Source organism: Aythya ferina (genome assembly GCF_964211825.1).
Source record: "Aythya ferina genome assembly, contig: HAP1_SCAFFOLD_36, whole genome shotgun sequence".
NCBI classification, from domain to species: domain Eukaryota; kingdom Metazoa; phylum Chordata; class Aves; order Anseriformes; family Anatidae; genus Aythya; species Aythya ferina.
In genome coordinates, this window is record NW_028181462.1 from 863091 (window position 1) to 883896 (window position 20806).

Here is a 20806-nt window from a genome sequence, read left to right on the forward strand (position 1 = left end):
TCTGATGCAGGTTAGTGCCTCAAGGAGAACTTGTGTTCCTTTATAGAATGTTTTTCCGTTTTTCTCCACTGTCTGGAGAAACATTGGCTGTTCCCCGCTCGCTCCTATGCCTTTTTTCTCAGAGCAGCAGGTGGAAGGAGACAGATGCGTTTGCTTTTTTAGTGCAATGGCTTCAGAAGCAAGAGGGGAAAAAACACTTTCTCTGGGAGCTGAAGAAGGTGTCCTAATCACAGGAGAGGTTTCTAAATGGCATATCTTTGCGAGGGTTCCTGTAGTCCGGAGGTTTTTTTTTGTTTGTTTGCCTTTGGAAGGTTTTACTCTTAATATTCACGTCCTTCAGCAGAAGTGAGAAATGGGTTTTTATTTTATGCAGTGTTGCGGAACCTCCGAAATCTCCTGGGAATGATGAATACCTCGCCCAGTACCAATGTGATGACCGTGGAGACAAGGAGAAAGCAAGAAGATCAAAAGAACGTGACCTCATTTCAAAAGAAACCGTTTTGTCCGGCAAAGAGTCTTGTGAGCCTGGTGAGAAATTGCGGCAAACTTCCTCTCTCAAGACTGACACTGAATGTAGCTCTAAAAACCTTTCCTCCTCAGCTGTTACAGAGAGATGCCAAGATACAGAGGACAAGACTAAAACCACTGAGAAAGAGCATTACCGAAGCAAGAGGGAACATGCTCCTAGTGAAGAGAAGGAGAGTCAAAAAGCAGGTCCTTCCAGCAAGAGGAGGTGTTCTCAGAGCGTGGAATTTGTTGAGCAAAAGAGTCACAAGAAGGAGTACTGGGAGGGAAGCAGGTACAGATCTTTCCCTCGTGAAAGAAACAGCCCTGAGAATGGCAGAAGAGCAGGCAAATATTCAAAGTACAGATCTGGCAGCGGAGGAAGATCAGAACAAGGTAGCAATAGGTACTACCGATCCAAAGGGGAAAGAAGTTGGAGCAGAGAAAGATACTATCGAGACGAAGCACGGAGATGGGAAAGATGTGGCTATTACAAGGATTACTATTCACCTCATGCGACAGGAGACAGTAGAGAGAGAAAGTTCTCTCACGGCGATTCAGCCTTTGACAGATCGACTGCAACTTACTACAGCAGGTCACATAAGCATTATCATTACAAAAGCAGATGGCCTCACGGTTCCCTCTTGAGAGAGGAAGATGTACGTCGCTTTAGCACACCCCGAGCAGACTTGCATCGTTGCTCGGTACCTCAGCAACATTCCAGAAGACATTCTCGTGAAAGACATGCGCTTCCACCTGTGTCAGCTCATTTGGAGAACTGTCGCCAGAAAAATGAAACAGAAGGAAACAGAAGAAGAAAATATACCCGTGCAGAAGGTAGTGAAAGTGAAATAGAAAGGAAAGACAGAAAGATAGAAAAGGAGCTTGTAGGTGGTGAAAAAAATGCAAAAATATCACAAGTTCTGGAAGAAAAAGAAGTCTAAGGATAAACATGGAGAGAAGGATTCCAAGTAAGCAAGGATTCCAGCATACTCCTCATTTTTTATCCTAATTCTTTTCTGGGTGCTTCTCATGTCTTCCTTTTTTTTTTTTTCTGGTAGTTTCTAAGTTCTTTAGATAGCACCAGCTGGCTGGGGATCGTGTTGTTAGGTTGATCAGTGAAGACAGGAAAGCTCTTGCTGAATTGTGTCAGAGCACTAGCTTTGGACCACATAGTTCGAATCACATCCGTACGCCATTCCAGATTAGGTTAAAAGATTTTTTCTGCTTGCACATATTCCAGAGCTAGCCGTTGTTAATGATCTGTGTACAAACCAGGACCTATGGTCCTTCAATCTGACGGCTTAAGTTTGCTGCATCTAAAGTAAGTTGCGTGTGCACAAAGCACCACAAAATAGCTGACATGCTGCAAATCATCACCTGTGGTAAAATAAATCAAGTTTCATATAGGCAACAAGTGCCACATCTTTTTTTCCCTTTTTAACTTGCATGTTTCTTTCAGACTTCATGATTTGTGTTTCTGTGCGCTCCGCTTTGACAATGCCAATCGCAAGCGTAAGAAAAAGAAGAAAAAGGAGAAGAAAAAGAAGAAAAAGGAGAAACACCAGGAAAGCAAAAGGCTCCTTGGAACACTTAGATCCTCGTTTCCAGAAGATAACGCGGGAGAAGAAGGAAGAATCCCATCCTCCAGATGGCTCTTCATGTCAGTAATGCAGAAGTGAGAGCAGTAAACAGCCTTACAAGGAAGGGAAGACTTCCAGTGCAGGCGAAAGCAAGAAATACTGCTCCATCGCATCCAACGACTATACTAAAGGTAAGCGGCCGCAGCGTGTGTGAGGAATTCCTTTTATATTAATCTCGAGATTATTTCAAACAGTCTTGAAGTGCTTGATGACTTAACAGTCTGCAGATTTATTATCAAATCAAAAAAAAACCCCACTTGGTAGACTATTTTTTTCCCAGTTTTGAATGGCCACTAGGAAAGAAGGCCTGAAATAAAGAGGTTAAAGGCAAATGGTTTTCATTTGGTTTGATGATGAAGTGGCAAACAAGAGGAAGAGTTGCAAGCTCCCTTCTTAAATTCAGTCCAGCCAAGTAGGAAAAGTAAATGTGGACAGCTGTATCTTGGCAAAGAAGATAGTAGGGAGCAAGGAGGTTTAGCAGTCAAGATGGAAGGTGATGCCATGAGGCTTAGAGGCTAGTAATGTTCTAATGAACATGGCCAAGTCTTGCGCTGGGCAGCCTGCTTGGGTCCAAAGCCTGCAGTCCTCCCCAAGATGTCGGCGAGGGGCTGGTGAGCCGTTGGGACGGAACCCCCGTTGCCCGGGTTCCCCAAGCAACCGCCCCACTCTCCAGCCACCATGGCAGGTCCAGCAGCCGGCTCCCGCTCCTCCCGGGGCTGCGGCCCTGCTGGCGAGCCCAGCGCCCCAGAGCTCAGCCCAGCGCCCTTTTTCCCACAGAGGGTTTCCCCAGACGGCTTCCGCGGCTTGCGCAGACGCAAAACTCCCCCTTCGTCGTCCCAGCCGTGCCGCCAACGGTGGCTGCCTGGCTGCTGCCCTCCCTCCCCGGAGCGACGGCGCTGCCCTTGCAGCCCCCGCAGGTACCCACCCTCCCCTCCGCGCTGCCCCAGGCCACCGTCTGGCACGTGGTGCCGGGGGTCCAGGGGCAGGTGCTGCAGCTCCCCGCCGGGGTGCAGCTGCCACCTGGGGGGCACCTCCCAGCCCAGGGGCACCACCTGCAGCTTGGGCAGCTCCCCGCCGGGGGGCAGCTCCCTGCTGTGGGGCAGCTCCCCGACGTGGGGCACCAGCTGCAGCTGGTGCAGCTCCCCGCTGTGGGGCAAAACCTGCAGCTGGTGCAGCTCCCCGCTGTGGAGCAAAACCTGCAGCTGGTGCAGCTCCCCGCCGGGGGGCAGCTCCCCCACACCGCTCCTCCCTGTGCCCCCGTCCATCAGTGGGGACAGCCCATGGTGACGGGGACACTGGTACCCCACCATGCGCTGGGGCTGGGGCCCAGGGCCGTGCTCCATGGGGAGCTCCTGCACCCCGCAGGCACCTGCCTGTTGCAGGCCCCCGCCCAGCGCAACCCCCCGCCACCCCTCGTCCCGGGGCCTCCGCTGCGGGGGCAGGCGCTCCCCACGCCCCTCACCCTGAGCAGCAGCCGGGGGCAGCTGCCGGAGCCCTGCTTGCACGCCGTGGGGCTCAGCGAGGACCAGGGGCCCCCGCTGCCCGGCCCCACTGCCCCCAAGCCTGCCCAGGCTCCAAGGACCGCCAGCACCCAGACGGCGATGCCTGACGGTGAGTTTGGGGCTGGCACAGCAGGCCGCTGGGCGCCCCACACCCAGGGGCCATGGGAAAGCTGACATCGCCCGTCTTGGGGGATTTTCTTGCTTCGTCCTCAGCGGCGACAGCCCCGCAGGTGCCTGAGGAGCCCCCGCAGCTGCCCGAGCTGGGCCCTGATGCCTTTGCCGAGGCCTTTCCAGAGCTGGCAGGGGACAGCCAGCAGCTGCAGCACATGCAGGACGAGCTCCTGGCCGACCTGGACATCCCCATCCCCGGCATGGAGGAGCTGCTCAGCTGGCTCGATGCCGTGGAGCCCCAGGACGCCTTCCCCGATTTGCCCAGCAGTCCTGCCCTCAGCCGCTTCCTCTCGCAGCTGCCCGACCTCTGCGAGGACATCGAGGAGCCGAGCACGCAGGGACTGGAAGCCACAGGAGCCCTCGGTGAGGTCCCCTCAACCCCTGGGCTGCGCCCCGAGAAGCTTGAGGGTGGGCTGTCGCTGCAGTCCCCCGTCGTGCCAGCAGTGAGCCCCCCGCTCAGCCCTGCAGCCAGTCCCCTGCCCAGTGCGCTTAGGAGCCCCCTACCCAGTCCACCCCTGAGTCCCCCCAGTAGCCTCCCTGACACCCAGCTCCTCAGTGCCCTTAGTAGACCCCAGCCCAAATCCCCCCCGAGTTCCCCCAAGAAACGCCCCAACCCCAAGGGCCGCACTGACAATAGGAGACCCCTGCCCAAACGCCCCCTGGGTCCCCTCAAGAGCCCCCTGCCTGCCCCTGCATCCACCGGCACCAAGCGGGGGGCCAAGCGCCCTGCGCCCAGCAGCACCCCCGGGACAGCACAGAGCTGCCAGCACAGGAGGCCGACGACAGAGAACCCCCCCGGCAAGGAGAGGAAGACGCTGCTGGGCCAGGCTGGCCAAGGCCGCAAGAGACCGTGCCAGGGGAAGACGGCTGGCAGCAGCACGGTGGCTGGCAGCAGCAGGGAAGCAGGCAGCAGCGGGCAGCAGCTGGTGATCAACAGCACCACGGCACCCAGCAAGAGAGCACGAAGCCCGGGGGCTGCAGGGGGGCAAGGAGCAGCGGCGCCACCTCCCCGCAGAGCGCGGCTGCTGCCGGAGACTCCGAGTGGGGAGCCCCGTGCCGTGTGGCCCCAGGACAGGCTCTGTCCCCAGGCCAGCGGGGCCAGGACGCTGCAGCGCCAGCAGCCGGGGACAAAGACCCCCAGCGAGACTTTGCAGCCGCTGGGGGCCAGGGCCAAGGCGCTGGGGCCAGCGTGCCAGCCGCCCTGTGTGCAGCCACAGCCCACCTCCAGCAGCCCCAGCAGCATGCCCAGCGCCCCGACGACAGTGCCAGGCTCCAGCTACCCGTGACCGACCTCGGGCTTCTCCTCGACGGCCCCCGCAGCACCCAGGCAGGCACAGAGACCTCTGCAGGCACCTGCTCCAGCTTCAGACACGCTCCTCAGCCCTTGCCCCTCTCGCTTGCCCTCTCCCCTCTCTCGTGCTGGAGCTAGGGGATGGGCTTGCCACTCTCAGGGATGGCAACAGCGCCAATGGCAAATGCGCGCGCGCCTCACCCAGGAAGGTGGCAATGGCAAGCTGGGGAGATGCTGGCAGCAGCTGGGCTGGGAAAGCTTGGCCATGGCAACTGCTGCTTGGGACACCAAAGGGCTGAGAGACAAGACTTGCTTCTTCTTTCGGGGCATTGCTCTTCTTTCCTGCCTTCTGGATTAAATTCCTCTCCTTAGGTGGTCACTCAGCAAGGCCTCTGCCTGCAGAGCACTTCTTCTTGCACTGGCATGCCAAGGGGATAAGAACTGGGAGGTCTTTGGGATAGCAAATGATCAGTGGGATGGGAAGTGATGATGGGGATAGCAATTCATTGGAATGGGAAAAAATGGGTTTTATTTGTATTAAATTTAAATTTTTTAATTTTCATTTAATTTATTGGTTTTCTTATTTATTTAATTAAATCCACTTTATTGACTGTGTTGTACAGTATGGCATTGTTTTATTATTATAAAATTATAAGTATTTAATAGTATTAAATATTTTTATATATTAATATCTTATAAACTGTAAATATCATTATTTATTATTTTGTTGGTTTTTATTCCTTTTCTACCCTATTAAACTCTCTTTATCACAACGCACTGGTTTGGACTTTATTTTTCCTTCCGAGTCATTCTGGATTCACTCCGGATGGGGGGACACTAGCGAACGCCTGTGTGCTTCAGATCCAAGGTCACCTTTGCCCTCATTCAAGATACATCTTTGCATCTGTTGTTGAGAAACAAAATTAACAACAGGAACAATAAAGTTACCTACTTGCTAGCAGCAGCTCTACATTTGCTGGGGTCTGCTCTGTGCATTTTGAAGACCATTCCATGCTCTTCAGCCCCTTCAGGAGGAAATGTATGGTTCTAGGAAAATGCGTCTTGACCTGATGCAAAGCTGTGACGCAGCCTGCAGCTGCTGCAAGCCCTGGCATTTTACCTGCAGCCCCTCCAACAACTCTGATGTTCCCTGCATCGACTTCAACCACTGCGGCAGGACCTGAGGCCCCTCAAAGCCTTGTCACACACCCTGCAGCCCCTCGAGCCCCTGGCATGTTCCCTGCAGCCCCTCCAGCCCCTGGCATGTTCCCTGCAGCCCCTCCAAGCCTGGCACAGGCCCTACAGCTGGCTCCGGGGACGACCCCGCTGCTGTCTCAGGCACCAATACACACAAGGGGAAGGAATGCATGCAGAAGTCATCTCGTTTCGGAAGGGCAGAAAGTCCTCCCAAGAAGGGGAAGGAGCAAGAGGAAGGCGAGGCAGCCTACCCCAAGGTAGGGCCATCCCAGGGCACAGGAGGCTGTTGGAAAGGAGAGCAGAGAGAAAAGCAGCAGGAAGCAGGTGATCCCCATCCCTGGGCGAGCTGCGAGCCATGGGACAAGATTGCAGCTGTCCTCCAGGCGAGCACATTGTCAGCTGGCTGCTGCGCTGCTGGGATAGCAGCTGCGGGAGCCTGGCAGCAGAGGGCAGGGAAGCCAAGCAGCTGGGATCCTTCTCTGGGGAAGGGGGCACTGAGAAAGCGCTTGCAAGCCCTCAGCCTCTGGAGGCGGCGCCTGTCAGGCGTGAAGGAAAGGGATCCCTTCTGGGAAGATGCTGTGGGCTTGCTGAGGCTCGAAGAACAGACGGTGCTGGCTGCTACCAGCGTGCTGCAGCAGCGGCAAGACAGAGCCGTGGTGGTTTTCCTCAGCTGGGCAGCTGAGCTCCAGCACAAGCGCTCTCTCCCTGCCCCTCCTCCAACGCCAAGGGGAGAAAAGAGGCTGGCAAGGGCTCAAGGGCTGCCAGAAGGACAGGGAGATCACTCCACAAGGAGCGTCACGGGCAAAGCAGGCTCAGCACAGCCTGTTCCAGTCCAGCCCGGGGCCTGCTCCTGCGGGGGCTCTCCACAGGCCGCAGCCTCCTCCAGGCCACAGCCACCTGCTCCACCGGGGGCTCCTCCAGCCACATGGGGGCTGCAGCGTGGAGATCTGCTCCACGGGGGACCCATGGGCTGCAGGGGGACAGCCTGCTCCACCAGGGGCCTCCCCCTGCACAGGCCGCAGGGGAACTGCTGCTGTGAGCCTGGAGCACCTCCTGCCTCCTGCTGCACGGACCTTGGGGGCTGCACAGAGCTTTCTCACTCCTCCCTGAGCCAGACGCTGCTGGGCAGCAGCTTTTGTTCCCTTTCTTAGATGGGCTCTCCCCCAGGCGCAAACATCATCCTTTTGCTCTGCGTTCTGGGCAGCAGCGGGTGGGTCCCTCCTGGAAGGAGCCTCCTGGAAGCGGCCCTGAGCTCCCATGGGGCAGCTGCTGCATTCTCCTCACAGAGGACACCCCTGCAGCCCCCCGCTCCCACAGCCTGGCCACGCAAACCCAAGCCAAGACACCGAGCGAGCCTCCCTGATTGCCAAGCAGCAGCTGGCTCAGCCTGGGACCCCAGGCCAGTGCCCACAAGACTCTCCTGGGCCTTGAAAAGCAAGCCTTGTGGGGACGGAGCACCCACAAAGAACAGACTCACACAACAGGACTCCTTGCCAACACCGCCTCACAGACACCTGGGCCTTGAGCGGGTAGCTCACCTTGAGCGAGCTCGTTTCCTTCCCAGTAGCTGAAATGTGCCCTTTCGGGGGCATTTGGGGGCTACAGCGTGCTGCTGAGAGGGATGTTGGAGCTCCTGCAGGGCAGTGCTTCCACTAAGGCAAGGCCTTTTCTGCATCTTCTACTGCCCTGCAAGCGAGGATGCTTGGGGCACACAAGAAGCTGGCAGGGGACACAGCTGCAGGGATTGCAGGGATTCCTAAAGTCATAGCCAAATACAAGAAAGACAGGAGGACGTGATGCTTTTCATAGAAAGGAGCTGGGTTTTGGTTCAAAATCCATCCCTTTTTCTATCCTGGAGACCCTCAAGGGCGTAGGACAGCAGCACTGCAGGGCAGCAAGAGATGCTGTGCATTTCTCTCGTCCCCCTGAGACAGCCACTGGGTGACGATGGTGCCAAGTGTCTGGAAAGAGACCTTGCTTTCTCAGGCCCAGGTGTCCAGCTGCACACCAAGGCCGTCCCTGGCTTCCAGGCGCAGTTGCCAGGCCCAAGGCCGAGCTCCCCTGCGAACCCCCAGCCCAGCAGACCTTGCTCCTGGCATTGTGGAGCAGCCATTTCACGGCAGCCTTTTCTCCTGGCAGTCAGCTTAGCGCCGAAAGCTCTGTCACCGGGACACCCGAGAGCCGTGGCAGCTCAGCGGAGAGTCACTGTCAGCCTTGGAGCTCACAAAGGTGGGTGGCCGCAAGTGCCCTGAGCGTCCAGCTCGCAATGAGGACTGCTGTGGCACTCAAATTGTCACCTGTTTGCTGCGATGCTGGGATACCTGCTCTGGTAGCCTGGCATCAGAGGCCAGGGAAGCCAAGCAGCTGGGATCCTTCTCTGAGGCAGGGGACACTGAGAGTGGAAATGGAAATGGGGCACAAGCCCTCCGCCTCTCAAAGGAACCCCTCAGATGTTTAGGTATAGTAAACTTATGTATATCTGTGTGACTCTAGACCACAACATGTTAGTGTTCTGGTTTGTCCACTGCTTTGTTGTGGGGGCTTTGAGTTGGCCTCTACTCTTTAGGTGAATGCTGACTTCATATCTATGGTGCACTTTATTCTTAAAATGGGAAGTTTCTACCAATTTCCTGTCCAAAGTTCCTCATAAGCCAACTGCAATCATCATTTCAGATGTATCTCCCAACTTAGACATTTCCTAATTCTCCTTGATATTTACTCAAGAAATGCATTTTCACAGAGACATCATATTTTTCTCTCAACTGGCATCTGGCTGAGCAGAATGATGTCCTTTAATTCCCTTCCACACAATAGGCAACTTGTTCCTTCTGTCTTCTGAACACTTCCTCCTAAGTTCAATGTGAATACAAGTGGCAGAATTTTGCCTCATGTCTTAAATGTGTGGCAGGGCTGCCCTGTCAGGTATATTTATACTGGAGAAAAAAAAAAAAAAAAAAAGAATAGCCATACACACCATATAACCACTTAACTTTTTCAGTTCTTCTGTTAAGAGTGCATGAACATGGGGTTTTGTTGTTTTATTGTTTGTTTTAAACTCCTGACTGCCATATAGCAAACATGACAAAAAACAAACAAACAAACAAACAAACAAAAAAAAAAACAACACCCTTTGTTGAGAATCTCTAAGCATGGCTCTACTTTGTATTATCAAATGTCACTTCACCTGAACCATTTCAATCACAAGGGATATCCTTCTGTCAGACTCGGTAGTACTTCCCAACTTTATGTCACCTGGAAATCTCAAAGCTCATATGTAATTTTTAGTCTTCGGCCACCACGTCCATACTGAACATACCTAAATTTGAAGTCATCTCTGCTCTGAATAGGAGGTTGGGTTTTCAGAGGTCCCTTCCAGCCTACATTTCTCCATGAGTCTTTGCCTCCTTAGCAGCTGCAGTTTCAGAACTTTCTCTGAGAATCACTACAGGGAACCTCTCCTTTGCCGGTAATTCCCTCTTCGAACAGTGTGAACAATTGCAAACTCCCTTGATTCACTTGCAGCCCCAAAGCCCAAATCCATAGATAATGTATCAGAAGCTCACAGAAAGTGAAATAGATGTAGTTCATCCCCTGTGTAGGGGAGCACTGGTCCTACAAAGGCAAGCTACTAAATTCTCTGGAAACAAATTAGCTTTAATAAATTATCTTGTAAATTCCACATTACCCGCTACTTTCCTAGTCTTATCTCTTCTTGCTACAAAACTTTGCCCAGCGTTGATGTCAAACTAACAGGCCTGCACTTGTCTGGATCACTCTTTACATTCTCCTGGACAGAAGTATATTTGTTACTCTCCCATTCTGGGGACTATCCCTGATTTGCACAGTTGTGATGTATTTTTCCTACTTGACTTGTTGTTCTGTGTGCCAATGCTGTTAATAGGCTAGGTAGATATCAGCTTGTCATTTTTCACTTGAATCACTGTAGATTTTTATTTCACCTCAGATGATGTTGTGCCTAGTGCCCTACCCTCATTTGCAATGGGAATCCTGTCACTGCCCTTAATATCACATTGTTGTTGCTGTTAGATGCAGGAAATAAGATTTGCAGCATTTGAGACATCATTAACTTTTGATCTATTTTTGCCTCGAGTATGCAACTGTCCTAATTTGTTCTCTTTGTTCCCCCTGGGTTCTGTGGCTTAAGTATCATTTACTATTATTGTTTAATTTCCTATGTGAAGGAGGTTTTGGGTCATTTGTACTTTATTTTTGCAGTTTTTAACCTCTGAAATGTACCTTTTCTCATTGCTTTTTTCCCATCTGAATTTTGAATTTTAATTCTGCCTTCTCTGCACTCCAGTCCCAGAGATGCTTAGTCAAACTCAATGATTCATTTCCTTAGATTTCAAAGTTTGCATTTCTAAGCCTCAAAACCTTCGTTCTAAGCCTGGTGTTGTCTGTCTTGAAATGTAAAATGAGAAAAGTCAGCTCATGATCAGACTTTATTCAAATCTTACTACATTTAAACCCGTACAGGAGCCAAGTCTAAAATGGTCTTATATTTTTTCACTTTTGTGAAGAAATCCATCACATAGCATATCTGTATGAGAATAAGTGGTAATCATCTTTCAGTCTTTTGCTGGGAAGTTGAAGTCTCCCGTAATTCCCATTATTGTTTATGTGTCTGATAACTGTAGACTGGAGCTAAGAGCAAAGAGCAGGCTAGCAAGGCTGTCTTTCTTTAGCAGCGATTTGCACAAAACCACTCTATTGCTGACCCATAACATTTCCCTAACCTCTGCTTCTTGCTAACACAAAGCACCATCTTATTCCATCCATCTGCCCTGGTTTCCAGACTTCCTGAGATTTATCAGTACTTGTATGGCATTCATGCCTTTATTTCACCCTTCCTGTGTTGACACTTGTCTTAAGAGTTTTAGATCCTGAACATGATCATCTCAAAGTTTGCCTGACAGTTTGGTCTTCCTCACATTGTCGTAGAGTATCAGGTCTCTACCACTTGAAATAGATTGTATTGGATTAGATTATTGGCACTGTCTCTTGTGCTGCTAGTCCATTATCTTTGCGGTCCATACAACTGGCCATCAGCGGACATGAAGTGGCCTTATCCTGCCCATTTACCTGTCTGGAAATCAGCCACTCTCTCTGCCTAGAACAGGGAATGGATTTTCCTCAGCTTTCTTCAAAAGCTCTGAAGTTTTCTGTGACCTTTCCACTTTTATGGTATGATAAGCTTTTGCTTCCACTGAAGGGTAGAAGTCATTATGAATAGTGCCAACAAAACAGAAACATAACAATGAAAATGATATTTGAATTCAGAATAGGTATTTAAAAAGTTCACCTTCTCCAGCACAAATGGGGAAAGTAAAATAAATAAATAAATAAATAGAGCAGTCCTAAATCATCAAAACTGGCCAAAGAATTAGAAGAAGCACTATTTTTCCAAGGCTGCAATGTTTTCCATTCATCTCACTGGGCCAGCAGAGCACTAGAGAGCTGGATGCACTGAACTCCTGGCTCATACCCTAAATGACCTGCAGGAAGATCTTCTTATCTCTGTCCCCCCGTTTCTCCTTTCAATCTCTGTTTTGTCTGTTTGTATCACTAGCTATCAAAGCGCTACTGAGATATGCACGTGCAGCACCCAGCACAACCTTGTTTCAGGCTCCAGTGGGACCTTTAGGCATTACCATCCTATAAACAAGTCACAGTGATAGTGAGTGTAATTACAGTCGTCAAACTATTCCAGCTCCACTTCATTAGCCATGCCCTGAGCTAAATAACATTTTAATCAGTTTGATATGTCATCTGTGGCTTTCTTCACTGTCACTTGCAATCCAGCAAACTCCTTCCTTCATGTTTCTAGATTAGACAGAGGGTTCTGAACTGCAGACATCCACTTCCCTGTTCAGGAAGCAGTGAGACCTTTCATCTTCACCCAGAATTAAGATGATATCCAAGCATCATGAGACACAGCGCGTATGTCTCCTAGGCCCATCCCATAAGAGCAGGACATTTACCTCACATGAGAAGAAGACTTAATGCAGAGGCAAAGCAAGATACTCGGTGTCAAAGCCATGTCTGGATGATCATTAAAGACAGACCAATATTACCCAGTACAGGAGGAAAATCTATCATTTGAAGAAGATTATGGTCTCTGATTATTAGTTTCAAAATTAGTTTTTTCTTTGGATTTCCTCTGAACTTATAATTAGTTTGGAATGCCTTTGGTTTTGAATAGTTCTGAAATTGTATTACTTCTCCTAAGTAAGTTGATAGTCTGTTCTATTTACGTGAAATTCAAATAATATTGTGAAGGATCTGCCATCACTTTTACTGTGTGCCAGGCTGAGAGCCTTCCTGTACTTAAAGGCAACCTGTAGGAAAGCTGGGGAGGGGGTCTTTATCAGGGCCTGGAGTGACAGGACATGGACTAATAGCTTTACACTGAAAAGTTAGATTTCTAATATATGCTAGGAAGAAATTCTTTACTGATAGTACTTCACATCCAGCCACTCCAGCCCCTGGCAAGTTCCCTGCAGCCCCTCCAAGCCTGGCACAGGCCCTACAGCTGGCTCCGGGGACGACCCCGTTGCTGTCTCAGGCACCAATACACACAAGGAGAAGGAATGCATGCAGAAGTCATCTCGTTTCGGAAGGGCAGAAAGTCCTCCCAAGAAGGGGAAGGAGCAAGAGGAAGGCGAGGCAGCCTACCCCAAGGTAGGGCCATCCCAGGGCACAGGAGGCTGTTGGAAAGGAGAGCAGAGAGAAAAGCAGCAGGAAGCAGGTGATCCCCATCCCTGGGCGAGCTGCGAGCCATGGGACAAGATTGCAGCTGTCCTCCAGGCGAGCACATTGTCAGCTGGCTGCTGCGCTGCTGGGATAGCAGCTGCGGGAGCCTGGCAGCAGAGGGCAGGGAAGCCAAGCAGCTGGGATCCTTCTCTGGGGAAGGGGGCACTGAGAAAGCGCTTGCAAACAGGGCACAAGCCCTCAGCCTCTGGAGGCGGCGCCTGTCAGGCGTGAAGGAAAGGGATCCCTTCTGGGAAGATGCTGTGGGCTTGCTGAGGCTCGAAGAACAGACGGTGCTGGCTGCTACCAGCGTGCTGCAGCAGCGGCAAGACAGAGCCGTGGTGGTTTTCCTCAGCTGGGCAGCTGAGCTCCAGCACAAGCGCTCTCTCCCTGCCCCTCCTCCAACGCCAAGGGGAGAAAAGAGGCTGGCAAGGGCTCAAGGGCTGCCAGAAGGACAGGGAGATCACTCCACAAGGAGCGTCACGGGCAAAGCAGGCTCAGCACAGCCTGTTCCAGTCCAGCCCGGGGCCTGCTCCTGCGGGGGCTCTCCACAGGCCGCGGCCTCCTCCAGGCCACAGCCACCTGCTCCACCGGGGGCTCCTCCAGCCACATGGGGGCTGCAGCGTGGATATCTGCTCCACGGGGGACCCATGGGCTGCAGGGGGCAGCCTGCTCCACCAGGGGCACAGCCTGCTCCACCAGGGGCCTCTCCCTGCACAGGCCGCAGGGGAACTGCTGCTGTGAGCCTGGAGCACCTCCTGCCTCCTGCTGCACGGACCTTGGGGGCTGCACAGAGCTTTCTCACTCCTCCCTGAGCCAGACGCTGCTGGGCAGCAGCTTTTGTTCCCTTTCTTAGATGCAAGATACCTTCTTAAATTCAGTCCAGCCAAGTAGGAAAAGTAAATGTGGACAGCTGTATCTTGGCAAAGAAGATAGTAGGGAGCAAGGAGGTTCAGCAGTCAAGATGGAAGGTGATGCCATGAGGCTTACAGGCTAGTAATGTTCTAGTGAAACCCAGCCTTCCTAAAGAAACCTGCCTGACTACTTGATGTGAGTAACAGACTCTGTTCAGCTCTTTCCTAACATAGAAACGGTGCTGACTGCTTCTTCAGAGTAACAGAAGTTCGTGATACTACTGAAATAGTTGTGGTTCAGATGTAGATCTGATTTCTCCTAAGCACACTGAATTCACAACTGTTGATCCTCCAGAGGAGGCTTTGCAATTGAACACCTGGAGAATAGGTAAATTTCCCGCTGTTGTTCTCCTCTCCTCTCTTTTTTTTGTTTTGTTTTGTTTTGTTTTGTTTTGTTTTGTTTTGTTCCTAGTAGCATAGGCTTAAGACTCTGAAGAAACAGGCTGCTTTTTTTTCATTTCCAGCACTGGCTGTTCCTCCTGAGCCCCGCCTTCTATTTTTGCAGTCATAGGATATGTGAATGTAAATTCGTGGAGAGAAGTAGAAAAGTGTTTCAACTGGTGTTTTTTCGGCTATGTGGGGAGAACAAATAGAGTGGCTTTGAATATTCTGGCTCTTATTCAGAGCAGCATGTGGAGGGAGACAGATGCGTTTGCTTTTTTAGTGCAATGGCTTCAGAAGCAAGAGGGGAAAAAGCACTTTCTCTGGGAGCTGAAGAAGGTGTCCTAATCACAGGAGAGGTTTCTAAATGGCATATCTTTGCGAGGGTTCCTGTAGTCCGGAGGTTTTTGTTTGTTTGTTTGACGTTGGAAGGTTTTACTCTTAATATTCACGTCCTTCAGCAGAAGTGAGAAATGTGATTTTATTTTGTGCAGTGTCGTGGACCCTCCGAAATCTCCTGGGAACGATGAATACCTTGCATAGTACCAATGTGATGACGGTGGAGACAAGGAGAAAGCAAGAAGATCAAAAGAACGTGACCTCATTTCAAAAGAAACCGTTTTGTCCGGCAAAGAGTCTTGTGAGCCTGGTGAGAAATTGCGGCATACTTCCTCTCTCAAGTCTGACACTGAATGTAGCTCTAAAAACCTTTCCTCCTCAGCTGTTACAGAGAGATGCCAAGATACAAAGGACAAGACTAAAACCACTGAGAAAGAGCATTACGAATGCAAGAGGGAACATGCTCCTCCTGAAGAGAAGGAGAGTCAAAAAGCAGGTCCTTCCAGCAAGAGAAGGGTAAAGTTGAATACAAAGAATACAAACTTGAGCTCCTGATTGGCTTCATGCTGAACTCTGTGCTGTTCTTGTCCTAATCTTGGTCTCTCCATAGATAATATGGTTTAAATCCAAATAGAATCGTGCGATGAGGAAGATCTCACTGCAACAAATTCAACATCTAAAATCAAAGTTGACATTTTCCGTGATTTTCTTCCTGAGCAGAAGTGTGCGGTACTCCTTTTATATTAACGTAGAGATTATTTCAAACAGTCTTGAAGTGCTTAATGACTTAAGAGTCTGCAGATTTATTATCAAATCAAAAAAACCCCGACTTGGTAGACTATTTTTTTCCCAGTTTTGAATGACCACTAGGAAGGTTATTCCGGCATCAAGAAAGTCATGTGGAATGTAACAAAATTTACTGAACCAGTAAGTAAAACTTATATTTTTCTATTTGTTCCATTGTTTCAACTCTTCTGACCCTTCTGGATGGCATAGATAACAGAGGGGAGATCGTGGTAATCGGAGCTACCAACAGACTGGATTCTGTAGATCCTGCTTTACAAAGACCAGGACGTTTTGGCAGAGAGTTCTTCTTCAACTTGCCAAATAAAGAGGTGAGAACTTAAATTCAACGTTAGTGCTACCATGGCAAAGTCCAACTTTATAGGAAAAAAAAAATAATATTGACAACTTGAACAAAAGAGTGATACGTGGAGACACTGCGTTGTTCCATGGAGGGCAAATCTGGTACTGGATATATATGGTCAGGATGATACCACCAAGTAGTTAGTTCTATAATCAAACCTTTCATTCCCAAAGTTGTACCTGTTTGCTTAATTATTTAGTGCACTTGGGTGTTTTCATCATGAAGTTGTGTTTTTGGTCTCAATCCTTCCCTTATGAATGAATAGGGGACGTGTTTGCATTTGATTGTGCCCCTGCTCAGTGGTAGTAGTTTGAGTCATAATTCTTTTCTTCTTTATAGTAATTGTAGCAATTGGAAGCATTGTGCCAGAAGTGCTTTCTGTGAATTTACTGACTGGAAAGCAAATGTGATGAAGTAATGAGACTGTCCCAATGAAAGCTTGCTAAGTTTTAGAGAAGTTTTTTGGACAGCAAAGAAATGTTTCTGGATAAATTTTTCATTACAGTATTTTCCTCTGGGTCCGTAGGTCTCGTAGTTTGGAAACTTGTTATTGAAGCTATAAATGCCTTTTCTTTCATTGTAGGTTCCTAGAAAAAGTTCAGTATAACAACTAAGAAATATTCAATTTCCTGGTTGACAATGCAGAGTGTATATTAAATAACTGTAAAATACTTGAAAGTTGAGCAAGTAAGAAAAGTGTATTAGTAGATGAGGGGTTTTGAGGGAGGACTGTTTTGTTTTTTGTTGTTTGTTTGTTTGCCTTTTGGTTTGTTTGTTTCTTGTTGGTATTTTTAAGGAAAACTTGGGACAAGCTAAAATGCAATGATTTTGCTTCCAGGCTAGAAAAGAAATTGTCAAGATTCATACTGGTGACTGGACCCCTCAGCCACCGGACATGTTGCTTGATGAACTAGCTGAGAAATGCATTGGTAAGACTGAAACAGAAACGGATTCTTGCTTGTGACCAAGTTGTAAAGAACCTTAGCTTGTACCAGGCAGTACCCATGCTCTTGTGCCTTGTTGCACAACTAGTCAACGAGGCAGCTGGCACGCCTTCATAGCAATCTGAGTGAGATCCTTTCATCTATTTACTCTTTGTTGTCGTTCCTCTTGTTGTCTGAGAACATTAAATGGTTCTGGGGCATCTTCCTCAAGAGTATAGTTTTTGATGAGGAGTCTGCTTCAGCTGCATAAGCGCAGGATATCAGGCAGTGAGCAACATGATACATCCCTGCAGAGTGGTATAAATGGCTCAGGATTCAAATTAGGATTAAATAAAAAAATAGGATTTATTAAAAGAATATAAAAGAATAGAGGTAAGCAAACAGTGCTGGGTGCACTGAGAGTCTCCGCTCCACCAGGGCACACACCAGTTACATCAAGCAGCTGATTTTTATGCTCCTAGACTAATACATATTCATTACTACTTCCAAAAAAAATAGATTATTATAATTAGCCTCCGGGGTCCAGTCCCTCCTACTGGAGCATGCGCATCAGTCTCCTCTGGGGGTCTCTAGGGGTCTTTCATGCTGAAGGCTCATAGTCTTCCTCTCCAAGTCCTTCCCGTTTGTACTCCTTTGGCACTGTACCAAGTTTATAGAACATTTTCTGCAGGTCTTGTCTGCCAGCCGTCCTTCAGCTTCTTTTTTCTTCCTCTTAATCTCTTGGCCCCCTGGCCAGATACCAAAGGTCTGCATAGTATCCCATAACAGTCACTAGTTGTTATCAGTTGTTATGAAACTCCCAGACATCAAACACAAATAGCTTTCTTATTGACACTTCACGAGTAATTAAAACATTCTTCCCCAGCCATTCCCAGGGACAGTCACATCTATAGCAGTGTTAAGTTAATCTCGAAGAAGACAGGAAAAAAAAGGCTGTAACTGTTAGAAATAGAAGTCCGGAATAACAAAAGCAAACAGGTTCATAAATTTAAGGAGTATTTTCTGAAGACTTGATAAATTGAGTAGAATGAGGGGGAGACTGGGACACACTGCATCTGTGGTTCAAGAATTAAATTGCCAGTGCAGGGCCCAGAGGCAGACAGGATTCAAACAGAATTGTTCTTTATGGACACGAAATGTTAAAACATTCCTCACAAGCGGTAGCACTTTGAATTCCCTGTTAAGCTGTTTGGTTTTGGCATTACAAATTCTTTAAATGTTGCATGTTGTAAACCTGGGCCTTGACTGATGTAACGTTTGATTTTTGTTTGTTAGGATACTGTGGTGCAGATATCAAATCCCTCTGTACTGAAGCTGCGCTGTGCTCTCTACGCCGATGCTATCCTCAGATTTATGCAAGTAGGGAGAAGTTGCTACTAGACGTTAATTCTATTAAAATAAAAGCAAAGGACTTTTTCATGGCTATGAAGAAGGTTGTTCCAGCTTCAAACAGGATCGAGGCTTCACCCGTACAAGCACTATCACCCATTTTCAAGCCACTTTTTCAAAGATCAGTAGAGAATATTTTACAAGTTGTGCAGAAGATCTTCCCGCATGCAAAGCTTGCACTAAAGAAGGACCGACAGCAAGGTATAACCACAGCATCCACTTCTTTATAATTCTGCTAAAGCAAAAACTTGTGGTTTGTGCAATCAACTTATACCTTTCAGACATAATGGTGGTAGAATTTTATTATTTGCATGTGCATGTCCTGTGCCTGGTGACAGGACAAGGGGGAATGGGCTTAAGTTGAGCCAGGGGAGTTTTAGGTTAGATGTTAGGAAGAACTTCTTTACAGAAAGGGTTGTGAGGCATTGGAACAGGCTGCCCAGGGAAGTGGTGGAGTCACCATCCCTGGAAGTCTTCAAAAGACGCTTAGATGTAGAGCTTAGGGATATGGTTTAGTGGAGGGCTGTTAGCGTTAGGTTGGAGGTTGGACTCGATGACCTTGAGGTCTCTTCCAACCTAGAAAATTCTGTGATTCTGTGATTCTGTCTTTCTTTTGGGCATGTCTGGAATATAACGCATAGGTTTTATTGTGGATTCGAAACTGAAGTGCCAAATGGAAGCTCTGAATGACTCAATACACAGTAAAGGACGATGCGTTCTCTACTGAAGCATCCTGCTTCTGACGGCAGCTAAGATAATTAGCATTTGTAGAGGTTGACGTGAGGTTTGAAGTATAAGGCACCTATTTTTCTTTAAAAAATCAAAACTCAGATCTTTGGAGGGGAAGCATTTCTAGGTCAATGTTTCTAATTCCTTTCTGAAGAATGTCAGGACCAGGATACAAGTATAACTGGTCTAAGCTAAATATTGTTTTAGCTATCATCATTTTTAACCAGTCTCCTAATTTAAATGTTTGTGGATCGTATTATACACGTGAGATCAATTAGCATTGATATTTACTAGATGAATGGAATTCTGTGGCCATCACATCCTTAATCCCCGTGCTTTCATTGTGGGAACCTCCTCCAGAAAGAAATGGTCTTGTTTGTTGTTTTCTTTTTAAGCTATTTAGCAACTGCAGAAATTGTTCGAAATCTTCTTTATTCTAAGGGGGAGAAAAAAATCACCAAGAGTAGCGTACCTTATACGTACACATCAGTGGGACGTAGTAGAGCTTTGTAGGGCCTTGTGCCATCTCCTTAGATCTGTGGTGGGCTGAACTCTAGGAAATAGCTTTCAGTGTGTGCTCTCAAATGAAGAAAGGGTTTTGGCACTGATTTAGAAGCTGTATTAATGGAAGAGAAAGAGACAAAGGCTATTCAGGAAAGTTAACAAACCTCTTTTGCCTTTCAGAGCATTTCAATCCTATTTTACAAGATGATATGTTTGACAGTGATGACGATGCATCCTTGGTTTCTGGAGATGAATTAAAAGATGGAATGCCTGACGGACCAGAGAAAAAATGCCTCTGTTTCAGCAGGTAAAGAAAGATAGATCCCTGTTATGTTTAAATTCTCAGGTCTGCTGAGTCTTTGTAAACAGTTCCAGCTGTTAAAAGTGCGAGGGGTGGTAGACGAAGGGGCAACATCAAGTTTGTGTGTTGAAGGGGTGCTTGGTATTCACAAGAAGAAAGGGTGGAGGGACTAAAGTTGTAACGAAGTTGCTCTGAATGACCAAATTGAAAAGCCCAGGCTTCTCTTCGTAAGCCAAAGTGATCCGTAGACTACCAGAACACGTTGACTTAATCCATGGCATTCTTTGAAAGACTCAAGACCACATAAATGTGCTGTCTGTCCTTTTAGCTAAAAATACCCCAACTTTATGGGTTTGTGTTGCCACCTTTTGCCCTTCTGTTTTCCAGGATTGTTAAACCAGTAGTGAATTATGTAGCAGAAAGAAAACTGAGAAATGGCTTGTTAAAACACCTTGAGAAAAAATTGAATGGTGTCTTTATTTGTTAAGCCACCAAGTTGTGTTAATCTTGTGATATTTTAGTATGGAAGTCATGCAAGCCCACAGTTGGAAAGTTAGATCATGTTGTCACAGCTGGATCAGTTATTTTTCTCAGTTTCTATTGCTGTGCTGTCCAGAAGATTTTCTGTGCTTTAGAGCAAGGCTAAGTCTCTAGCATCTTTGATTTAAGCCAGCAGAGGTACAGCCTGATTGTAGTGGGGAAACAAATGCTCCTCACCAATTTATTTTTAAATAAAAATAAATTTATAATAAAGTAAATAATAAATATATAATAAATAATAAATTTATAATAAAGTAAAGCAAGATTGCAGGGATATTAATTTGCAGTCTTGATTTAGTAAAGAATAGGAAACACAAGGGAAGAAGATGAAACAATTGGAATGAGTGAATAACTTAACTGGAAATCTTACATGTATTTAATGTACCGCTGCCATTTGGATTATTTGGGGAGGGAAAAGAAAGTCTATAGGAAAATGACTTGGAACATCTGTGTGTCTATTCAGCACCTCATTTATAAGCTTGTTTTCTTAACTCTTGTTCTAGGAGTGCTTTCTGCGAACCAACATCATGCCAGCCCCG

The 20806-nt window shown here is 48.1% G+C and overlaps 1 protein-coding gene and 1 long non-coding RNA gene across 2 annotated transcripts; both read left to right on the forward strand.

Moving 5' to 3' along the window:
- Nucleotides 1–3325: 3325 nt before the first annotated feature.
- On the forward strand, nt 3326–9628 carry LOC311428199 (uncharacterized protein; the record flags this gene model as incomplete). Its single annotated transcript, XM_084539735.1, has 3 exons — nt 3326–3758; nt 3863–4483; nt 9594–9628. The coding sequence occupies exons 1-3, from the start codon at nt 3428–3430 to the stop codon at nt 9626–9628; spliced, it is 987 nt and encodes a 328-aa protein (XP_084395861.1). The 5' UTR covers nt 3326–3427.
- Nucleotides 9629–18102: 8474 nt separating this feature from the next.
- On the forward strand, nt 18103–20803 carry LOC311428186. The gene is made up of 3 exons (XR_014687610.1): nt 18103–18394; nt 19607–19733; nt 20771–20803. It is a non-coding gene; the product is annotated as an uncharacterized lncRNA (long non-coding RNA).
- The last annotated feature ends 3 nt before the right edge of the window (nt 20804–20806 follow it).